This window comes from Monodon monoceros, unplaced genomic scaffold, assembly GCF_005190385.1.
Source record: "Monodon monoceros isolate NGI ecotype Baffin Bay Population unplaced genomic scaffold, NGI_Narwhal_1 Super_Scaffold_10, whole genome shotgun sequence".
In the NCBI taxonomy this organism is placed as follows: Eukaryota; Metazoa; Chordata; class Mammalia; order Artiodactyla; family Monodontidae; genus Monodon; species Monodon monoceros.
Window position 1 is genome coordinate 54,839,437 of NW_021703766.1, and position 22,328 is coordinate 54,861,764.

The 22,328-nt window shown below is 48.7% G+C and overlaps 1 protein-coding gene across 1 annotated transcript; it reads right to left on the reverse strand.

Moving 5' to 3' along the window:
• Positions 1-1,964: 1,964 nt before the first annotated feature.
• RDH13 (retinol dehydrogenase 13) lies at positions 1,965-19,527 on the reverse strand. Its single transcript, XM_029244923.1, has 7 exons — positions 19,322-19,527; positions 16,387-16,505; positions 13,262-13,417; positions 10,332-10,436; positions 9,002-9,214; positions 8,119-8,220; positions 1,965-6,750 (listed from the first exon to the last, which is right to left on the reverse strand). The coding sequence occupies exons 1-7, from the start codon at positions 19,384-19,386 to the stop codon at positions 6,506-6,508; spliced, it is 1,005 nt and encodes a 334-aa protein (XP_029100756.1). The 5' UTR covers positions 19,387-19,527; the 3' UTR covers positions 1,965-6,505.
• Positions 19,528-22,328: the final 2,801 nt, after the last annotated feature.

Here is a 22,328-nt window from a genome sequence, read left to right on the forward strand (position 1 = left end):
GCTTACTAACAGCTGCAAAATGTTCCTTTTCTTGGATGCGCCATTATTTGCTTAAGATGACCCGTATTGCTGGCTTTTACGTTGTTTCCAGCCTTGCTGTATTAAAGAAATGCAACTGACATGCTTTTACAAATGTAATCAACACATCATGTTTCCCACATGCATGTATATTCATAGGCTACATTTTGAGGGAGGAATTGCTGAGTCTGCATCTGTAAATTGAACAGATACCAACAAGGAGATTCTGCCCTGAGGAAGTCCTTGATGGTGTGTGTAAGCGGGGGAGATAAATGGAAAAACTATCCCCAAGCCTGGTCACAGCTTTGGCTTCACTCCACGTTATGGGCTGGAGTGTGAAGGGCAAAACCCCCCAAAGATGTTATCTTTCACTGAAAATCTTAAGCTCCATTATGTATTTAGTTTAAGGCCGCTCATTAAATTCTGAAGTTTTTCTCCTGCATATACCTTTTTTTTTTAAACTGGATTCTTTTGCCTAGTGCAAGGATTTGCCCTCTTAAATACAGAAAAGGCATTCCATAAATATATTTCCAGGTGGCAATTCCACGTAGCATAATGTTTTCAAGGCTTATCTATGTTATGGCATGTGTCCGTGCTTCATTCCTTTTTTAATTTTTTTTAATTTTTTTTTTTTTTGCAGTACGCAGGCCTCTCACTGTTGTGGCCTCTCCCGTTGCGGAGCACAGGCTCCGGACGCACAGGCTCAGCGGCCATGGCTCACGGGCCCAGCCGCTCCGCAGCATGTGGGATCTTCCCAGACCGGGGCACAAACCCGTGTCCCCTGCATCGGCAGGCGGACTCTCAACCACTGCGCCACGAGGGAAGCCCTCGTTCCTTTTTTATGACTGAATAATATTCCATTGTATGGATAGACCACCATTCATCTGGTGATGGGCACTTGGGTTGCTTCCACTTTTTGGCTGTCGTGAATAATGTTTTTCCGAACTTGGGTGGAAAACAATCTGGCAGTTCCTCAAGTTGTTACCACATGACAGCAATTCTGCTCTTAGTTGTATATCAACTGAATTTTTAGATTCTCATTTTTGGAGGTGGGGGGGGGTGGCTTCTTTTGGTGGCAGTGTTTGATAATTCCTATTTGTGCCCATGTATTTCTACGTAGAGAGCTGTTGGCTTTGGGGTGATTTGCACATTTCTTGTTCAATGTATTCCTAAATATATATTTAATGCTCGTGATTGCTACTGTAAAGCTTTTAGTACAAGGATGCCCTCTGCTGTCAGGGTAGTGAAGTACAGCTTTTTACTAGATGACTAGCAAACAGGTGGAGTTTTAAGTCCTTGATTTTTTTTTTTCCTTTTTTTATTAGAAAATCCTAATTTTTCTTTCTCTCTCCTTTTTCCCTTCACCATGCAGTATACAAAAGGTACCGCTCCCCTTTAATTTCAGTTCTCTTCTCTCAAAGGAGGGTCACGTTTCCAAGACCATAGTAGTCAGTGCCCTGATGTGTCTGAATGCTTTTTTACTATTTTCACACCTTTCTCTTTCTGGTGGTGGTTTTCACACATATATATAAAATAAATAAGGTAAAATGATATATTGTACAACACAGGGAATATAGCCAGTATTTTATAATAACTATAAATGGAGTATAACCTTTAAAAATTATGAATCACAGGACTTCCGTGGTGGCGCAATGGTTAAGAATCCACCTGCCAATGCAGGGGACACGGGTTAGGAGCCCTGGTCCGGGAAAATCCCACATGCCACGGAGCAACTAAGCCCGTGCGCCACAACTCCTGTACTCTAGAGCCCGTGAGCCACAACTACTGAGTCCACATGCTACAACTACTGAAGCCCATGCGCCTAGAGCCCATGCTCCGCAACAAGAGAAGCCACCGCAATGAGAAGCCCAGGCACCGCAAGGAAGAGTAGCCCCCGCTCGCCGCAACTAGAGAAAGCCCACACGCAGCAACAAAGACCCAATGCAGCCAAAAAATACATAAATTTTTTTTAAAAATTGTGAATCACTATGTTGTACGCCTGAAACTCATATAATATTGTAAATCAGCTATACTTTAATTTTAAGTCCAAAGGACTTTTACCTGAACCGTCTGAGACTAAGTTGCAGACCTGATGCCCCATCATCTAAATCCTGATGGGTTTTCCTGCAAACAAAGACGTTCTCGTATGTAACCACAGTGCAGTCACCGAAATCAGGATATTAATATAGGGCTGCACCGTCTTTAGAGGTTATGTGGGAGACACGTTCTCATGCAGTTGCCACAGTCTCCAGCTACCCAGAAAGCCCAAAACATTAAATAAAACCTTCATTATAGATGAGTGACCCTCTGCACATGGATTCTCCACAGCTGGTCTCATATTTCATCCCCCGTCTAACTCCCCCGAAATCCACTCCCAGGTATGGTCCCCAGGTTCACCTCAGCCAGACCCTGCAATGCACCCAGCATGTGAGCCGGGATTCGCCGCAGCTTATGGGGCGGACCTCGAGATGAGGAACGTCATCTTGTGAGGCACCTGCCTGAGGAAGAACCACGACCTTCCCTCAAGGGGTGCTGGTCTCCAGCAACGGGGGTGTTCTCAGGGAAACTGAGCAGCTCAAGATCTTCAGGTTCGTCCACACCAATGACCCAATCCCAGGTCTCAGGTGGGTTCCAAGAATGCTTACTGCATTTCCTTGGAAGCTCTGCCACTGTGATAACAAGACCCCTCGCCGGATTTTCAGCAGCACCTGCCCTACAGCTTCAGGAGGACCTCTGGATTTCGTGGCGTGTCTTCCATAGGAGATAGGCTGCCCTGAGTCAGTCACCTGTACTGTTTCCATTACGACCTGTTTCCCAGCACCTTGCCTGTCAGCTGCACTCCACCCCAATGAAGCCCAGGTGAGAACAAGCAAGGCCCCCGTGTGCTGGTGACTAGCTCCGCCTGACCCCACCCTCGGCTCGCTCACAGACCCGCAAACATATCCAGATCCGCCTCCATCCGTGGTTCTCGACCGAAGGCCAGTTTCCCTCCTCGGGGACATGTGGCAATGTCTGCAGACAGTTCTGGGGGTCTCACCCGGCCGGTGGGGGCTACTGGCATCTGGTGGGTAGAGACCAGGGCTGCTGCTCGACATCCTACAGCGCACAGGACGGACCCCTGCCCCACAGCAAAGAATTATCCGGCCCCAAGTGTTAGCAGCGCTGGTGTTGGGAAACCCTGCTTGAAGTCCGTTACCTTCTGCCTTTCCCTTGGGGGGCTTTTGTGGGTTCTAAGATGAGCACATGACCTGAGCCCAATTTGACAAATAAAAGAGAAATGCTTCTCTCCCCATCACTGGGCAAAAAACAAGAAAACAAGTGGCCCAGATTGGCTCTGACAGTCATCTCGCGACCCACCCCACAGAGACTGCACTAGTTTCTTCCTCTGGCTGCTGTAACAAATACCATCACCTTGGTGACTTAGAACACATAAATGTATTCTCTCACACTTCCAGAGGCCAGAAGTCCAAATTCAAAGTGGCGGGGCGGGGAACTCACCCTCCAGAAGCTCTGGGGGAGACTCTGTTCCTTGCCCTTTGCAGCTTCTGGGGGCTCCAGCCATTCCTCGATTTGAGGCTCCATCATCCCTGTCTCTGCCCTCAATCCCCTCATTGCTTCTTCCTCTGCTCTCTCTGTCTTCTAAGGACACTTGTTGGATTTAGGGTCCACCCAGATAATCTAGGGCAATCTCACCTCGAGATCCCTAATCACATCGGCAAAGAAACTTTTTCCAAATTGGCTCCCGTTCACAGGTATTGGGAGTTAGGACTTGGACATATCTTTTAGGGGGAGGCACCCCACCATTCAACCTGTTACAAACACCCAGCCTTGGAATGACGTTGCACTGGTAACTGTCAGACCGTCATCTTGCAGTAGGAGTCTTGATGATGTTCCAGAACTCAAAGCCTGCCACACCCCTGGGCTTCTACTTCTGTGAAATAGCGTTCCTTCTTGCTTTTGCCTGGGGTGAAAGTCAGCTCAGCTTACATCCTTTGAGTATGTCCTGTCACCAGCAGCCCAAGGCATCCTGACAGAATTCCCAAGCCCCAGAGTGAGGTTTGAGGATTTGACCCTGACTTGCTTTCCCTTTGTGAAGAACCCACCCCCGAAGCATTGTCCTTTCACGTTGCATTCCTGGGTCTGTTTATTACTTTGCGCCATCTCCTCTCTGGGCTTCTGTGGCTTTGGGTTTTGTTTTGCATTGTTTTGTTTGAGATTGGTTTCTATCATCTTTCATCAGTCTGAAGGTCGTAGCTAGGTTTGTGAATCACCTCAAAGCCTTCAGAGAAGTAGATGGGGATTAGGTTGATGTGTGAGTCACCATTTGTGCTCCTTGGGGTTTCTGTTTCAGAAAGGAAGCAGACACTGGTTGTGAAGGTTTGTGGTTAGAATTAGCCCTGAGGTGTGTTGCTCACATCTACATAATAGACAAATCTCCCTGTGATTAGCTGCTCTCCTGGGCACTTAGGCCTCTAACGCTCCCCCCAAAAAGAAAGTGGGTTCTAGAATCAGACTTTGAATTCCTCTTCTTGCTAACACACCCCCAAGTTTTCTTCTTTTTTAGCGGGTAGGGAGTTTGTGATTTTAAAAATCTGTTCTTCTCAGTTGATTTGCTTGCAAGCCACACTAGTGAAGCTGACTCCTTTTTTTTTTTTAATTAAAAAAAATTTTTTTTGGCCTCGCCATGTGGCATGTGGGATCTTAGTTCCCTGACCAGGGATCGAACCCATGCCCCCTGCAGTGGAAGCGCAGAGTCCTAACCCCTGGACTGCCAGGGAAGTCCCTGAAGCTTATTCCTCTTTATTTGAGCAGAAGGGAACGCATGGGAAGTACACTGGGGGTGCTAAGGAAGCAGATTTTGAAAAGGACAGAGTGGTAGGCAGAAAAGTGGGTCCTCCCAAATGTGTCCACATCCTATTCCCCAGAACCCTGTTACTTTACAAGGCAAAGGGGGGATTGAGGTGGATGATGGGATTAAAGTTTCTCATCAGCTGACTTTAAAGGAGGAAGATGATCCTGGATTATCTGGATGGGCCAAGTGATATCACAGGAGTCCTTAAAAACAGGAGATGGAGGCAGAAGCGGGAGAAACAGAGAGATGGCAGCGTGAGAAGGACCTGGCCTGCCATTGTCTGCTCTGCAGATGAAGGGGCCACAGGCCAAGAAGTGCAGGCGCCTCTAGAAGCTGGAAAAACGTAAGGAAACAGGTTCTCCCTGGGAGCCTCCAGAAGGAACCATACCTGTTCACTCTTTTTTTTTTTTTTACTTTTATTTGAGTATAGTTGATTTACAATGTTGTGTTGGTTTCAGGTGTAGAGCAAAGTGATTCAATTATACATACACACGTATTCATTCTTTTTCAGCTTTTCTCATCTAGGTTATCACAGAATACTGAGTAGAGTCCCCTGTGCCATACAGCAGGGCCTGGTTGGTTAGCTATCTTATATGTAGTGTGTGTATGTCAATCCCAACCTCCTGATTTATCCCTCCCCATCACACACACGTTTCCCCTTTGGTAACCGTAAGTCTGTTTTCTGATATCTGTAAGTCTGTTTCTGTTCTGTAAATAAGTTCGTTTGTATCATTTTTTAAATAGATTCCACATATGATGATATCATATGGTATCTGTCTTTCTCTCAGAACTGTTCACTCCTTGCTTTCAGCCCAGAGAGGCCCACTTCGGGTCCCTCCAAGGGCCGCCCACAGCATGGCAGTTGGCGAGTAGGGATGGGAGGGAAGGTCGTGATCCCAGGCATCCTGTTTCCTCAGTGGTTCCTCCCCACCATGCTGTCCCCAGCGTGACGCGGAGATAACAAGGCCAGATCTGAGTCGGTCTGTTCCTGGAGGGCATCCCCAGCACCTTGCCAGGGTCTGGCACACAGAAGGTCCTCAGTAAACACCCAACGGCAAGGAATATGCAGCTGCCATTCTCCAAGCCAAGCAATAACTCACGGCCATCCAATGAGGTAGTCAGATTATCCTGCACAGTTTACAGCTGGAGAAACCAAGGCTCAGAGAGGAGACTGGAGGTGTGCAAGGTCCAACGGGGGACCATGAACTCAAGCATCAGCCAGACAACTTGCCCATGGCCATCCAGTCCCCGACATGGCCCACACCAGAGGGAGCTGATGCCGCACCCCAAAATTCCTGGTTTGGATTCCCAAGGGAGGCATCTGATGGGCCAGCTCACCTGTTGGCAGCAGGGCACACTGTACCAGCCAGCCCCTGGGTCAAGCGCTCACCTGCTCTCCAATCCACTGTGGCCAGAAAAGGGGCAATACTGCCACCTAGAGGACGCTGCAGGCATGGCAGCCAGCATTCTTTGGCCAAGACTGCTACCTAGAGGGTGCAGTGGCCATGGCAGCCAGCATTCCTTGGCCAATACTGCCAACTAGAGGGTGCTTCGGGCATGGCAGCCAGCTTTGGCTGGTTGCTGTTCCATCTTGGTGACTGCCTCCCTGGTGGCTTTCATACCTGCTCCAAGAAGTCATTTGGGGAGGCGCTGTCCCCTCTCAGAGGATCCATAGGACATCTCCAAGCCCACGAGGCGGGCACTTTCAGCCCAAAGCCTCTGGGCTACCTCCTCATCCTCAGCTTCCGGGGCCGGAGCCTTCTCTTTGAGTCCCTCAAAGTACTTTCCAGAAACGCCCTCCAACTCCTCCGCCACAGCGAGGTAGGTGCTGGGCTGGGCCGCCAGCTGGGGGCTCTTGACCAGCAGCCAGAAGATGGGCCCTGCATCGGCCCACAGAGAGTTCAGTCCACACATTCAGAGAGGAAGATACAGAAAGCCCAGCACCACCCCAGGTGGCTCAGGGCCCACGAAGGCCAGAAGTTTCCCTGGAGTCCCACAGAGCTCTCCTCCAGGCCTTTACCCCTCTGTTTCCCAACACCAGGAGCTCCCTTCCCTGGCACTGCCCAGACAAATAATTCCAGATGCAGGGACCAGCTTGAAAGCTGCCTCCTCCAGGAAGCCCCCCTGGCTTTTCCCAGGCAAACAGAAGGTCCCCCTCCTCTATGTCAGCCCCAAGTCCTCATCCCACCCGATCTTTCTTTAAAGTAGCTTCTGTGTATTGAGTGTCTCCAGTGCCAGCTTCAGCTTAAGGTCCCTGATACCTAGCCCCCACCAACTAAATGTTTTTCAGGATTATAAACACTAGTTATAAAGCTCTAATTATTTATTCGGCCAGGAATTGTGCTGGCTCTTTTAGGGAGGTCTCATCTAATCCTCCCCACTGAGGCAGGTACTATTATGACCCTCATTTTGCAGATAAGGAAAGGGAGGTTCGGAGAGAAGTCACTTTGCTGGGTGGCCCAGCTAGTTTGGGATGAAACTGGAGTTAGCCCAAGCATGGCCGGACTCCAGGAAGTCAGCTCCATGACCTCCACCTCTGAAACAGTCTCATCAAACAGGCTCTGGCCTGTTTCCCGGGGCTATTCTCAGGCTGGCAGGCTGGGTAGACATATGAAAGTGACTCAGTACCAGGGAAGATACAGGGCAGGGGGCAGAGCAAAGCCCCTGAGATAGTCTCTGAGTGTGATGTTAATTTTATGTGTGAACTTGACAGGGCTAAGGGATGTCCAGAAAGCAGGTAACATTATTTCTGGGGTATCTGTGAGGGTGTGAAGAGATTAGCATTTGAATCAACAGACTATGTAAAATCCACCCTCACCAATGTGGGTGGGCACCATGCAATTAGTTGGGGGTGAAAACAGAACAAAAAGGTGGAGAAAGGACGAATTCTCTCTCTCTCCTTGAGCAGGGACATCCATTTCCTCCTGGCCTCAGACACTGGCGCTCCTGGCCTTCGACTTGGACTGGGACTTACACCATCGGTTCCCCTGGTCCTCAGGCCTTTGGGTTTGGACTGCAACTACACTGTCAGCCTTCCTGGGCCTCTGGCATGCAGATCAGATCCTGGGACTTCTCAGGCCCCACAGATGCATGAGCCAATCCCCCCTAATAAATCTCTCTAAATATCTATGTACATCCTATTGGTTCTGTTTCTCAGGAAGACCCTAATACACTGAGGGAGGGTCCTGAGCCCCAAGCTAGGAGGACAGGGGTTCAGTTAAGGGACCCCAAACTGGGACGGGACTTACCGAGCGTGAAGCTGGAGAAGGTGGAGCTGTGCATGCCCGTGTGTCTGCCCAGCTCTGTCCTGGCCACGCCGGGGTGCAAGGCATTGACAGTCACACCCGTGCCTGGGGAGAGAAGGAAAAAGTGAGGCAGGCAGACGTCAGGTTCACCCCTCACCAGGAAGGCTGATACCAACCATCCTAGGGGGCTCCCCCTGAATCCACGTCGCCCTCTTGCTCTGAAACCTCCACATCCCCAGTTTCACTTGCAAGGCAGCTCTGTCTCGTGGCTGCCCAGGGCAGAGCCTCTGAACCTGAGTGTGTAAAAATCACTTGGAGGGCTTGAGAAGCCCAGACCGCCGGGCTCCACCCCACAGAGTCTGAAGCAGTGGGTCAGGGTGGGGTCTGAGATGCTGCAATTACGACAAACACCCAGGTGAGCTGACACTGCTGGTCCACTGACTCTTTGAGAAGCAAAGGCAAAGGGCAGACTTTTCAACTGCAGCACTATGGACACTGAGGTCAGATGATTCTTTATTCTGTGCCTTGTAGGAAGCTGAGCAGCATCCCTGGCCTCTGCTGACTAGATGCCAGGAACATCACCCAACCTGCCCCTGCTCCGCAAACTGACAGCTAAAAATGTCTCCAGGTATTGCCAAAGCTTCACTGGTCTAGAGCACCAAAGGCTCAGGTGCCTGTCCGGGATAAGCAGAGAAGAATGCTGTGATTGATTAGTGATGTCTGCTTCAGGCACCAGCAGGGAGCGTGGTGGTGAGTGTGTCATATGTTTGCCTACTCGGTCCTGGAGCCAATGCTTGACCTCCCGTCCACCCAGAGTCACAGCAGGACTGTTTCAGGCTCAGAGCTAAAGGAAAGGGGAGACCAGCGAGGCTCGCCACACACACACCTTGCAGCCGCCGGCTCAGCTCCTTGGTGAAGAGGACAACGGCCAGCTTGCTCTGGCAGTAGGCTGCCTTAGTGTCATACTTCCTCTTCTCCCAGTTCAAGTCCTCGAAGTCTATGTGCCCAGCAACGTGGGCCAAGGACGAGAGGTTGATGATGCGCGAAGGAGCAGAGGCTTTCAGCTTGTCCAGCAGCAAGTTCGTCAAAAGGAAGTGACCTGGATGATGGAAAATGAAAAGATAACTTTCACTGAGTTCTTGTCCCGTGCACAGGACCATACTGAGAACATCACCTTATTTCATCCTCCCATAACCCATTTTTCTCAACAGGGTCCAACTTTGCGCCCCCCACCAGCAGGCATTTGGCACCACCTAGAGACAATTTTGATCATCACAATTGTGGACAGTAGAGGGAGTGCTACTGCCACCTAGTGGGTGGAGGCCAGGGATGCTGCTAAAAATCCTACAATGTGGGAGTTCCCTGGTGGCCTAATGGTTAGGATTCTGGGTTTTCACTGCTGCAGCCAGGGTTCAATCTCTGGTCAGTGAACTGAGATCCCACAAGCCGTGTGGCATGTCAAAAAAAAAAAAAAAACCTACAATGTACAAGACATTCCTGATAACAAATTGTCGCAAAGCCCTGTGATAACCCTCTATGAGGTCAGCTAGAGAAGAGATGCCTTCTGTCTCCCAAAATCCTTTCTCCATTTCTTCTTCAGTGATAGAATTTTGGGTTATGCATGAGACTGCCCAGTGAAAAACTACATTTCCCAGACTCCCTTGCAGCTCCATCAGGTCACATGACTGAGTTCCAGCCCAAAGGGGGTGAAGGGTAGTCACATGTGTTATGGGTGAATTGTGTCACCCTCCCCAACCCCCCTAAAAAAATATGCCCTACCCTCCAGTACCTCAGCATGTGACCTTATTTGGAGAGAGGGTCTTTAGAGAGGTTATCAAGGTAAAATGAGGCCATTAGGGTGAGGTCATTAGGGTGGGCCTTAGTCCTATATGATTGGTGTCCACCCAACGTCCATCACCCTTACTAACAGACTGCAGATGCATTCAGGGTGACAAAAGATAAACTGACACAGTGAGAGAAGGACAGACAGAGACTGGGGGACAGACAGACAAAGGGACGAATGGCCAAGAGGCTGATGGAAGGTCCGAAGGACTGAGGGTCCAGCGATGAACAGGCGATTCCCTGAGCTGCCAGGTGACCCTGCTCATGGCCGCCTGGCCACATGGAGAGAGGAAGACCCCTCCCGGAGCCTGTGTCTGGCCCACGGGGGCTCCTGCTCACGTCCCAGGCTGATGCCACACAGCCTGCAGCCTCACCCAGGTAGTTAACGCCAAGCTGCATCTCAAAGCCGTCCTCGGTGGTCCAGTGGGGGCACCGCATCACAGCTGCATTATTGATCAGGATGTGCACTCGCTCCTCCTCTAGAAGACAGGGGTGAGGACAAATGTGTGACTCAGTTTCCCCTTCTGTAATAGGGGTGATAATACAACCTGCTGGGTAGAACAGCTTCGTTATTATCTATTCGACAAGTATTTTCTGCAACCTAAGTGTCCATCGACAGAGGAATGAATAAAGAAGATGTGGTACCTATATACAATGGAATATTACTCAGCCATAAAAAAGAATGAAATAATGCCATTTGCAGCAACATGGATGGACCTAGAGGATTATCATACAAAGTGAAGTCAGTCAGAAAGAAAAAGACAAATACCATATGATATCACATGTGGAATCTAAAAAAATGATACGAATGACCTTATTTACAAAGCAGAAATAGACTCACAGGCATAGAAAACAAACTTACGGTTACCAAAGGAGAAGCGGGGGAGGGATAAATTAGGAGCTGGGGATTAAAATATACACATCACTATATATAAAATAGATAACCAACAAGGACCTACCTACTGTATAGCACAGGGAACTATATTCAATATCTTGTACTAACCTATAATGGAGAAGAATCTAAAAAAGAATTTGTGTGTGTGTGTGTGAGCGTGTGTGTATATAACTGAATCACTTTGCTGTACACCTGAAACTACAAAAACACTGTAAATCAACTATATTTCAATAAAAATTTAAAAAATACACACATAGGAATACCCTGGCAGTCCAGGGGTTAGGACTCCATGCTTCTACTGCAGGGGGCACAGGTTCCATCCCTGGTCAGGGAACTAAGATCCCACGTGCCACGCAGTGGCCAAAAAAAAGACCAAAAAACCCCCAAAAAACACAAGCTAGCCACAAGAAAAGAAGGGAAAAGTTCTGCCTGTAATGATCTCCAAGATAGAACTGGGGAGAAAAAGCAAGGGGCAGCACCAGGTATGTAACAGGCTCCGCTTTGTACAAAAAAGCCAAGGGGAAGTGTATCCCCGTTTGCTTTATAAATGCATAAATGGTCCCCAGAAGGACACACAAGAGGTAGAGCACTGAACACATCTGAGGACGGCATGCTGGGAGCTAATGGCAGGCGTGGCGGGAAGATGTTTTGCTGTATCCCCATTTGCACTTTCTGAACGTTTAACCCTCCAAATGTTATTCCTGTTTGAAAAAAAATAAATTCTTAAGTGGTTCTGAGACCATGTGGTGGGGAGCAAAAAGAGTGAGTCAGGCATCAACGTGACGGAAGTGCAGAGAAATGCCAGCCTGATCCCTGGATTTGCAAAAAGAAACACCCAGGAAAGAATGTGGGAGCTCCAGACTCTCTGCACTAACCCTTAGTTACCTATTGTCACAGCCATGTCCCCCAGCAGCCCGGGCGCTCCTCAGAAGCAGAGCCTGAATCTGACTCACGTCTGTGTCACCTGCGTCACCCAAGAGTCAGAGAGCCTCCGGAAATGTTGGCTGAACCAGTGTTTGTGCCCTTCTCCACCTAACTCTTCCTCCCTCCTTGGCCTCTGCTTCTTGTAGGATCCAAGCACACAGAGGACTTAGTTTTCCTAGACAGCAGTCAGTTAACTTCTTCTGTAAAGGACCAGGTAGTAAATATTTCTGGCTTTGCAGGCAATATGGTCTGTCTCTACTAAACTCTTCCCTCCCAGGACTAAAGCAGCCACAGATAATACATAAATCAATGGGCATGGCTGCATGCTAATAAAACTTTATGGAAACTAAAATCTGAATTCTGGGAACTCCCTGGCGGTCCAGTGGTTAGGGCTCTGCACTTTCACTGCCAAGGGCACCGGCTCCATCCCTGGTCCAGGAACTAAGATCCCACAAGCCAGGGATTCCCTGGTGGCGCAGTGGTTAAGAATCCGCCTACCAATGCAGGGGATGCAGGTTCGAGCCCTCGTCCGGGAAGATCCCACATGCTGCAGAGCAACTAAGCCTGTGCGCTACAGCTACTGAGCCTGTGCTCTAGAGCCTACGCTCTAAAGCCCACGAGCCACAACTACTGAGCCCACACGCCACAACTACTGAAGCCCGTGTGCCTAGAGCCCGTGCTCCACAACAAGAGAAGCCACTGCAATGAGAAGCCTGCACACCGCAACAAAGAGTAGCCCCCGCTCACCACAACTAGAGAAAGCCTGCGCGCAGCAACGAAGACCCAACACAGCCCAAAAAAATAATAATAATAAATAAATAAATTTATTAAAAAAAAAGAAATCCCAGAACTTCCCTGGTGGTGCAGTGGTTGGGAATCCACCTGCCAATGCAGGGGACACAAGTTCAATCCCTGGTCCGGGAAGATTCCACATACCGCGGAGCAACTAAGCCCATGCGCCACAACTACTGAGCCTGCACTCTAGAGCCCGCGAGCCACAACTACTGAGCCCGCGTGCCACAACTACTGAGCCCGCACGCCTAGAGCCCGTGTTCCACAACAAGAGAAGCCACCACGATGAGAAGCCAGAGCACCGCAACGAAGAGTAGCCCCCGATTGCCACACTAGAGAAAGCCTACGTGCAGCAACGAAAACCCAATGCAGCAAAAAATAAATAAATAAATTTATTTTAAAAAATCCCACAAGCCATGTGGCACAGCCAAAATAAAATAAAATCTGAATTCCATATAATGGTCACATGTCATGAAATGTTATTCTTTTAATTTTCTTTCCCCCATGTAAAAATGAAAAATATGTAAACGTGAAAATGTCAGAAGAGGAAAAAAAAGTAAAATCTTTACCCAAAGGCTGAACGAAAACAGGTGGCGACCAATACCTGGCTCTAGGACCTGCCTGGTATAACTCCCTCCTCACAGCCTGGCCGCCCAAGTCCTCACCCCACAAGGCCAGCGTCATTCCTCTTACCTTCAATGATCTTCGCTGCAAACTCTCGGATGGACTTAAGAGAGGCCAAGTCCAGGTGCCGGGCGTTGACGTGGTGATTAAGGGTCTCCCCTCGAATCTCCTTGGCTGCTGCCTCACATTTCTCCAAGTCTCGACATGCCAGAATGATGGCGCCTCCTGGAAGAGCCAGACCAAAAAAAACCTTTTAATGGAATTTTTAAAAAATGTCCACTCCTGAAGCAACCTAAATGTCCGTCAGCAGAGGAATGGATAGAGAAGATGTGGTACGTATATACAATGGAATACTACTCGGCCATAAAAAGGAACGAAATAATGCCACCTGCAGCAACATGGATGGACCTAGAGATTGTCATACTGAGGGAAGTAAGTCAGACGGAGAAAGACAAGTATCAGATGATATCACTTATATGTGGAATCTAAAAAAAAAGGGCACAAATGAAGTAATGTACAAAACAGAAGTAGAGTCACGTATGTAGAAAACAAACTTATGGTTACCAGGGGATGGGGGGGATAAATTGGGAGTTTGGGATTGATATATACACACTATTATGCATAAAATACGTAACTAATAAGAACCTGCTGTATAGCACAGGGCGCTCTACTCAATACTCTGTAATGACCTATATGGGAAAAGAATCTAAAAAAAAAAAAAAGAGTGGATATATGTATATGTATAACTGATTCACTTTGCTGTACACCTGAAACAGCACTGTAAATCAACTATACTCCCATAAAAATTTTTTAAAAGATCCACTCCTAAGTATAGATACCCAAGATAAATGGAAACATAAGTCCACACAAAAATGTGTACTCACATGTGTACGGCAGCACTGTGCAGAACAGCCAGAGGTGGAAACAACCCAAATGTCCATCAAGGGATAAATGAATATTGGTGGGAGGGATAAACTGGGAGCTTGGGACTGACATGTACACACTACTATACATAAAATAAATAACCAACAAGGACCTACTGTACCGCACAGGGAACTCTGCTCAATATTCTGTAACAACCTAAATGAGAACAGAACTTGAAAAAGAACAGATACATGTATATGTATAACTGAATTACTTTGCTGTACACCTGAAGCTAACACAACATTGTAAATCAACTATAGTCCAATATAAAATTTTTTAAAAAAATTTTTAAGGCATGAATGAATAAGTGACATGTGGTTTGTCCATCAGTGGAATATTAGCCATGAAAAGGAAGGAAATTCCAACCTATCTATACCATGGATGAACCTCACAAACGTGATGCTCAGTGAAAGCCAGACACAAAAGGACACAGAGTGCATGATTCATTTATCTGAAACGTCCAGAAGAGGCAAATCCACAGAAGGAAGATTAGTGGTTTCCTAGCTTTGGCGGGGAAGGGAAATTAGGGGATGATGGCTTAGAGGAGCCACGTTTCGTTTTGGGGTGATGAAAAATGTTCTAAAATGGAGACCAGTGACGGTTGTACAATTCTGTGAATATACTAAAAATCATGGACGTGTACACTTTAAATGTGTGAATTAAATCTTAATACAGCCTTTAAAAAGAAAACTTTGGGGGGACTTCCCTGGCAGTCCAGCGGGTTAAGCCTCCGTGCTTCCACTGTAGGGGGCGCAGGTTCCATCCCTGGTCGGGGAACTAAGTTCCCACATGCCGGGGCAGCACAGCCAAAATTAAAAAAAAAAAAAAAAGGAAAAAATTTAATTTTTTTAAACTTTTATTTTCAAATTAGAAAAGTGAGAAGAAACAGGGATGGAGAGGAGGACGGGCAGCAAGGATGCCAAATCGCGTGGGTCTACAGGGCTCATCCTCCACAGCTGGGCCAGCTGCCTCCTACACATCTGGCCCCCCCAACACACAGTCCAGAATGGACTCATCAAGTCCTGGATCTGTCTGTCCTCCCAGTGGCAGCCTGGCTCTCAAGGGACCACAGTGGGTATGTTGGCCCAATTTCCCTTCTCACTTTTCTTTTTCTTTAAATAAATTAGCTGTCTTATTTTTTGTTTTCATTTTTTTAATTTCCTTTTTTTTAATTTGTCTATTTATGTTTGGCTGCGTTGGGTCTTTGTTGCTGCGCATGAGCTTTTTCTAATTGCGGCAAGCAGGGGCTACTCTTTGTTGCGGTGCGTGGGCTTCTCATTGCGGTGGCCTCTCTTGTTGCGGAGCACGGGCACTAGGGGCGTGGGCTTCACCAGTTGTGGTGCGCAGGCTCAGTAGTTGTGGCGCATGGGCTTAGTGGCTCCGCGGCACATGGGATCTTCCCGGACCAGGACTCGAACCCACGTCCCCTGCGTTGGCAGGCGAATTCTTAACCACTGCGTCACCAGGGAAGTCCCTCCCTTCTCGCTTTTTCCTGAAAGGAGCGCCTGTCCCTCCCTTGGGGAAACCCCATGTGGTGTGGGGGGGCAGGGGGGCTGCCCTCATGGCCCCCCACCACTCTCACCTCAGGGGTGAACAGGCAGCTCAGGCCTGGTCAGTCCATCAGGGACCCATTCACTGGTCACCTCGACTCGACCAGCCCAAGGAGAGTTTCCAGTCTCCCCAGCCCTCACGCGTGCCCTGCCCTGGCCTCCCCGTCCCAGCCAAGGCAGCTTTGGTCTTCCAGCTGTTCAAACAAAACCTTAACTCCTCCCTTTCTCGTACCTGAACCCACAGGAAACCACACTGATTCCAAGTTCAAAAGACATCTGCGTGTGCTGAGGAGGGCACTTCTCCATAAGCCCAGTCTGACCATGAGAAAAACGTCAAACAGACCCAAATCGAAGGGTGTTCTTTCTACAAAACGCCTGACCAGTAAGCTTGGGAGAGCCTGACCCCCAACCTCTGACCTAGGCCCCGACCCAGCCATTAGGACTGAGTCCAACTACAGTAGGAAAGAGCACAGCCGATGCAAAGAGAAAAACCCAAACCAATAACTGCTGAGCACCCACGGCCTCCTCTGAGACCCTGAACCTGCCCTTCCCTCTTCCAGAGACACAAGGCTTTCGGGCTTAAGCCGGCCTGAGTTTGTTTCTGCCACTTGCAACCAAAAGAATCAGATGCCTTAACATTCCCTGGGAAATCAAACCATCCACCGCCAGATCTCACGCCCGAGCCCCAGGCAGAGAAGCAGGTGCCCACTGGGACTTCACCTCTTCTGGCCAGCTCCAAGGCCGTCTGTTTCCCGATGCCCGTGTTGGCGCCGGTCACAATGACGGTCTTCCCGGGAATGGTGGTCTTGCTGGGACAAGCCCCGCCGGCGACAAAGTCCCTGGAGATAAAAAACGGCAGGTCAGTTCGGTCTGTCTGTCCTCTCTCACCACAGGTGTCCCTGACTGTTGTGATCTCAGGGAAATGACCTCTCTGAGCTTGTGTTCCCCCAACGGAAAGATGGAAGCGACATCGCATAACTCCATGGGACCGGTGTCGTGGTACAGGTAAAGGACTCAGCATGGTCTGGTGCGGGGAGCGTGCACAGCGAGACAATCGTCATTTTAGAAAGACCCCCTGTATTCGCTTCCTGTGGCTGCTCTAACAGATCACCACAAGCTCAGTGGGTTAAAACCATGCAACGGGGCTTCCCTGGTGGCGCAGTGGTTGAGAGTCCGCCTGCCGATGCAGGGGACATGGGTTCGTGTCCTGGTCCGGGAAGATCCCACATGCCGCGGAGCGGCTGGGCCTGTGAGCCATGGCCGCTGAGCCTGCACATCCGGGAGCCTGTGCTCCGCAACGGGAGAGGCCACAGCAGTGAGAGGCCCGCGTACCGCAAAAAAAAAACAAAAAAACCATGCAACGGTATTTCCTACAGTCTGCAGGTCAGAGTCCGAAATGGGTCTCACTGGGCTAAAATCGAGGTGTCGGCAGAGCTGTGTGCCTTCTGGAGGCTCCAGGGAGAACTGAGAATCGTCCCCATACCTTTTCCAGTTTCTAGGGGCCGCCTGCATCCCTTGGCTCGTGGCCCCTTCCTTCACCTTCAAAGTCAGCGGCACAGCATCTTCAAGCCCCTGACTCTGATGCTTCTGCCTCCCTCTTATAAGGACCGTTGTGATGATGTTGGGCCACCTGGATAACCCAGATCATCTCCCATCTCAAGGCCCTTAACACAGTGACATCTGAAAAGTCCCTTTTGACAAGTTCTGGGAATTAGGACATGCACATCGTTGGGGGCCCTTATTCTGCTACTATGCCCACATTCCAGAGGCTAAATACTGGAAACAACCAAATGTCACCAACAGGGAACTGGCCAAATAAACAATATTATCTCCACACAAAAGAAAGGCAACGTACAACACGGTAGCCACCAGCCACCAGAAGCTATTATTTTTCTTTTTAATTAATTAATTAATTTATTTTTTATATTTATTTTTGGCTGCATTGGGTCTTCGTTGCTGCGCAAGGGCTTTCTCTAGTTGCGGTGAGCCGGGGCTACTCTTTGTTGCGGTGCGCGGGCTTCTCATTGCAGTGGCTTCTTTTGTTGCAGAGCATAGGCTCTAGGCACCCGGGCTTCAGTAGTTGTGGCACACAGGCTCAGTAGTTGTGGCTTGTGGGCTCTGGAGCACAGGCTCAGTAGTTGTGGTGCACGGGCTTAGTGGCTCCGCGGCATGTGGGATCTTCCCGGACCAGGGCTCGAACCCGTGTCTCCTGCACTGGCAGGCAGATTCTTAACCACTGCGCCACCAGGAAAGTCCCCTGAGGCTAATTTTTTAATTTAATTAAAAATAAAGAGTCTAAACTAACACAACATAGTAAAGCAACCATACTCCAATAAAATTGTTTTTAAAAATAAAAAGTAAAAAAAAAAAAACAAAAAACAATAGTCATACTTTCCCCCCTAGGGCATTCAGTTTTCTTTTATTCTTCCCATGCTGGCCCTTTTTTATTTTTAAGCTTTTTCAGAACTGAAAGGCATCAGCATGAATAAAAATAACAGCAGCCGAGGGACTTCTCCAGTGGCGCAGTGGTTAAGAATCTGCCTGCCAATGCAGAGGACGTGGGTTCAAGCCCTGGTCGGGGAAGATCCCACATGCCGCGGAGCAACTATGCCCGTGCGCCACAGCTACTGAGCCTGTGTTCTAGAGCCCGCGAGCCACAACTACTGAGCCCGCGTGCCACAACTACTGAAGCCTGCACGCCTAGAGCCCGTACTCCACAACAAGAGAAACCACCGCAATGAGAAGCCCGCGCACCGCAACAAAGAGTAGCCCCCTCTCGCCGCAACTAGAGAAAGCGCACGCGCAGCAACGAAGACCCAAGCAGCCAAAAATAAATAAATAAAAAGTAGTCGCACGGTATGGCTCATAATGGACAGGGCAAATGTAAAACATTTCGATGATCACAGGAAGTTCTACTGACCGATGCTCCTATAGAATATTTGGTAGCTGTTTTTTGGTTTGGGGGGGATTTTTATATTGAAGTATAGTTGATATACAATATTATATAAGGTACAGGTGTACAATATAGTGATTTACAATTTTTAAAGGTTATATTCCATTTATAACCTATTCCATTTATAACATAAAATATTTGCTATATTCCACGGGTTGCGCAATATATCCTTGTAGCTTATTTTATACCTAATAGTTTTTACTTCTTAGTCCCGTTTTGTCTTGTTTTTATTAAACGAATTAGCCTAGGAAAGAGAAGAAAGAACTACAGTATGTCTATATACCACGCAATACGATCTTTTCACTTACTGACGTGGACAATTCTAATTTGTTTCTCTAATTTCGGACAACGGGAGCTTAGGTGGTACACACTTTCCTTGCATCTGGGCCACGACCTGACATATGGGAAGTGCTCAATAAGCGTCCGCTGAATTAAAGAATTAATCCATTAAAAGTCCAGAAGCAACTAGACCAAAATGTTTACCAGGGCCCGGATCCGCTCCTTTCTCTGGGTGACCTTGGGCCATGACCTGCCCTCTCGGGGACCAGGCTTGCCCCCGCATTCTCTGGGAGCACTGCTGGACGGGTGAGCTGGAGGACTCCTGGGTGGGCCAAGGGTTGGCAATCTCCACTCGGCTTTCCCTCCCTCGTCCTTGCCCACCGGCCAGCCGTTACCGCGCCTGCGGGACCCGCACGTACTTACTTGAGCAGCACGGCGCCACCCACCGCTGTGCCCAGCACGGAGAGCGGCAGAATGTAGCGATTCATTACGGGCCGGAGCTGGTGAGGGGGGGGGGGTCCCACTGCAGCCGCCCGCAGACGCGCGCCCGGGGTCAGTCCTAGGAACGCGCTGCCTGGGATTCACGTGGGGAAGTGCAGGCCGGGCTGGAACCCTCGGCTTCCGGAAACGGGCGGGGCGGAACTTCCGGGGGAGGGACCTATAGGGAGGGGCCGTGAGCGCAGCTGCAGCTGGGCACGGTAGTTTCCGGAGCCGGGGGCGAGGCCGTGGTCTCGGGGGTGGGGCCTACACGCAGTTCCAATAATGTCACACTCGCACAGCTGCTGAAGGGACCCCACGATCCCAATCCAGCGGCTGCTGCTTCCGGACTTCGGTCCTCTGTGTCTTTCAAATGTACCAGCATGTTTCCTCTTCTAAAAATATGTTCCTTACAAAGTACTATGTATAAAATAAGCTACAAGGATATACTGTACAGCACAGGGACTATAGCCAATATTTTATAAAAACTGTAAACGGAATATAATCTATAAAAATTTTGAATCACTATGTTGTACACGTGAAACTAATATAATATTGTAAATCAACTATACTGCAATAAAAATAAATAAGGAACATAAATATATGTGTTCCTCGTAGACTTTCTGGGACAATTTGATAATTTCAATGCTCAGAATCCAAGACCTACTAGCCTGGGAGGTTCCCAAACTCCTGGGTCCTGAGGCAGGAGGACATGGGGGCATACACTCTGGGTCTGAAGGAGGAGGGGCTGGGGGCCTGGACCCCTGGGTCTGAGGGAGGAGAGGCTGGGGGTCTGGACCTCTGGGTCTGAAGGGGGAAGGGCTAGGGACTGGGACTCCTGGGCCTGAGGAGAGGCTCACCCTAATTCAAAACGACATCATCTTAATTAATTACATCTGCAAATACCCTATTTCCGAATAATGTCACATTCTGTGGTCTACTGCAGGTTAGGATTTCAACATATGAATTTGTGGGGGGAGAGGGGCAAGGCAATTCAACCCATCCCACTTATAATACCCAAAAGTCGGAAGCAACCCAATTTTGTAATTGATATGTCCATCGACAGCTAAAGGAATAAGTTATTTATAATAACTTCATATAATGTACTCAATAAAAAGGAATGAGGACTTCCCTGATGGTCTAGTGGTTAAGACTCCAAGCTCCCAATGCAGGGAGCATGGGTTCAAACCCTGGTCGGCAAAGATCCCACATGCCCTGTGGTGTGGGCCCCTTCCCCCACACACAAAGAAGGAATGAACTACTGGTATTTACACAATATGTATGATTCCAGTTACATGACAATCTAGGAAAAACAAAACTATAGTGAGAGAATGAAGATCAGTGGTTACCAAGGGCAGAAGGGTTGGGGGAAGTGATTACTGCAAAGGGAATTTTTGGGGGTTTGGAAAGAATCTCTAAACCGCACTGGTGTTTATATACATGATGACATATTTGTCAAATCTCATCAGCATGTTCACTTAAAAATAGTGAATTTTAGGGCTTTCCTGGTGGCGCAGTGGTTGAGAGTCTGCCTGCCGATACCGGGGACACGGGTTCATGCCCCGGTCCGGGAGGATCCCGCGTGCCGCGGAGCGGCTGGGCCTGTGAGCCATGGCCGCTGAGCCTGCGCGTCCGGATCCTGTGCTCCGCAATGGGAGAGGCCACAACAGTGGGACGCCCGCGTATCGCAAAAAAAAAAAAAAATAGTGTATTTTATTGCATGTAAATTATAGTGCAATAAAGCTGAAAAAAAAAACACTGAAAAGATTTGCATAATTTTGTTTTGGAAATTATTTGACTCCAAGTAACTCATTTGATTTATGATTGGATCAGGTTTGACAACAATCCACAGGCATACTTCAGAATACTTATGAAATGACAAATATCTGACCGATAAATTGTTTCCACATGTCCCAAGAGGTTTTTTTGGTTTTTGGTTTTTGGTTTTTTAGCAAGACAAAACATGCTTATTTAGTTAAAACTGGTGAGTGGGGGCAGGACACGGCAGAAGTGTACAGAGCTGGAGATGAGAGGGTCAGGGGTCAGCACAGCACTCAGGATGGAGGATCCAGAAGTCTTGGAGGTGGGCAGTTCTTTGGAAACTTATCACCCACTTTCCTTGGAGCTACATGAGGCTCAAGAGCCACAGGGGGCTCCAGAGTCCTGACCAGGAAGGGAAGGCTTGTCCCAACAAGTCTAGGGAGGCCCTGCCCTCAGCAACAGCAGGAACTCTTGGGGACAGGTTGAAAGCACCTGGACAGCAAGCTCCAGGTTTGTCTCTAAGATGGGGATGTCCAGGGTAGAGAAAATCTAGAAACTCTGAAGCATCACCTCTTGGCTCCATCATCCACAGATGAGGAATACCAGTAGCTGAGCCCAAGTGGGTTATCAAATGGATTAACCACACACACACAGACTTTGCAAACTCAAAAGCAAAAACAAGAGATAAAAACAACCCCAAAGCTGTCATGAATCACCATCTCATAGAGAGCAAACAAGTGGCTACCAGTGGGGGGACGGGAGCAATATAGGGGTGGGCGAGTGGGAGGTACAAACTGCTGGGTGTTAGATGGCTACAGGGATGTATTTATTGTACAACACGGGGAATATAGCCAATATTTTGTAATAACTGTAAATGCAGTGGAGCCTTTAAAAATTGTATTTAAAAAATTGTATAAGGGGCTTCCCTGGTGGCGCAGTGGTTGAGAGTCCGCCTGCCGATGCAGGTCACACGGGTTCGTGCCCCGGTCCGGGAAGATCCCACATGCCGCGGAGCGGCTGGGCCCGTGAGCCATGGCCGCTGAGCCTGCGCGTCCGGAGCCTGTGCTCCACAATGGGAGCGGCCACAACAGTGAGAGGCCCGCATACTGCAAAAAAAATAAAATGAAAATAAATAAAAAGTACGGACGCTGACTCTCTCAACCTCGAATAAAGCATCCCCCTCTGAGCCTTT

Coding starts and splice junctions, on each gene's coding strand:
- RDH13 (XM_029244923.1), bottom strand. CDS start 19,386: ATGAATCGCTACATTCTGCCGCTCTCCGTGCTGGGCACAGCGGTGGGT. Junction 8,221..9,001: donor GCTGAGCCGGCGGCTGCAAG/GTGTGTGTGTGG, acceptor TTCTCTCCCCAG/GCACGGGTGTGACTGTCAAT. Junction 6,751..8,118: donor CTTCTCCAGCTTCACGCTCG/GTAAGTCCCGTC, acceptor GGGCCGATGCAG/GGCCCATCTTCTGGCTGCTG.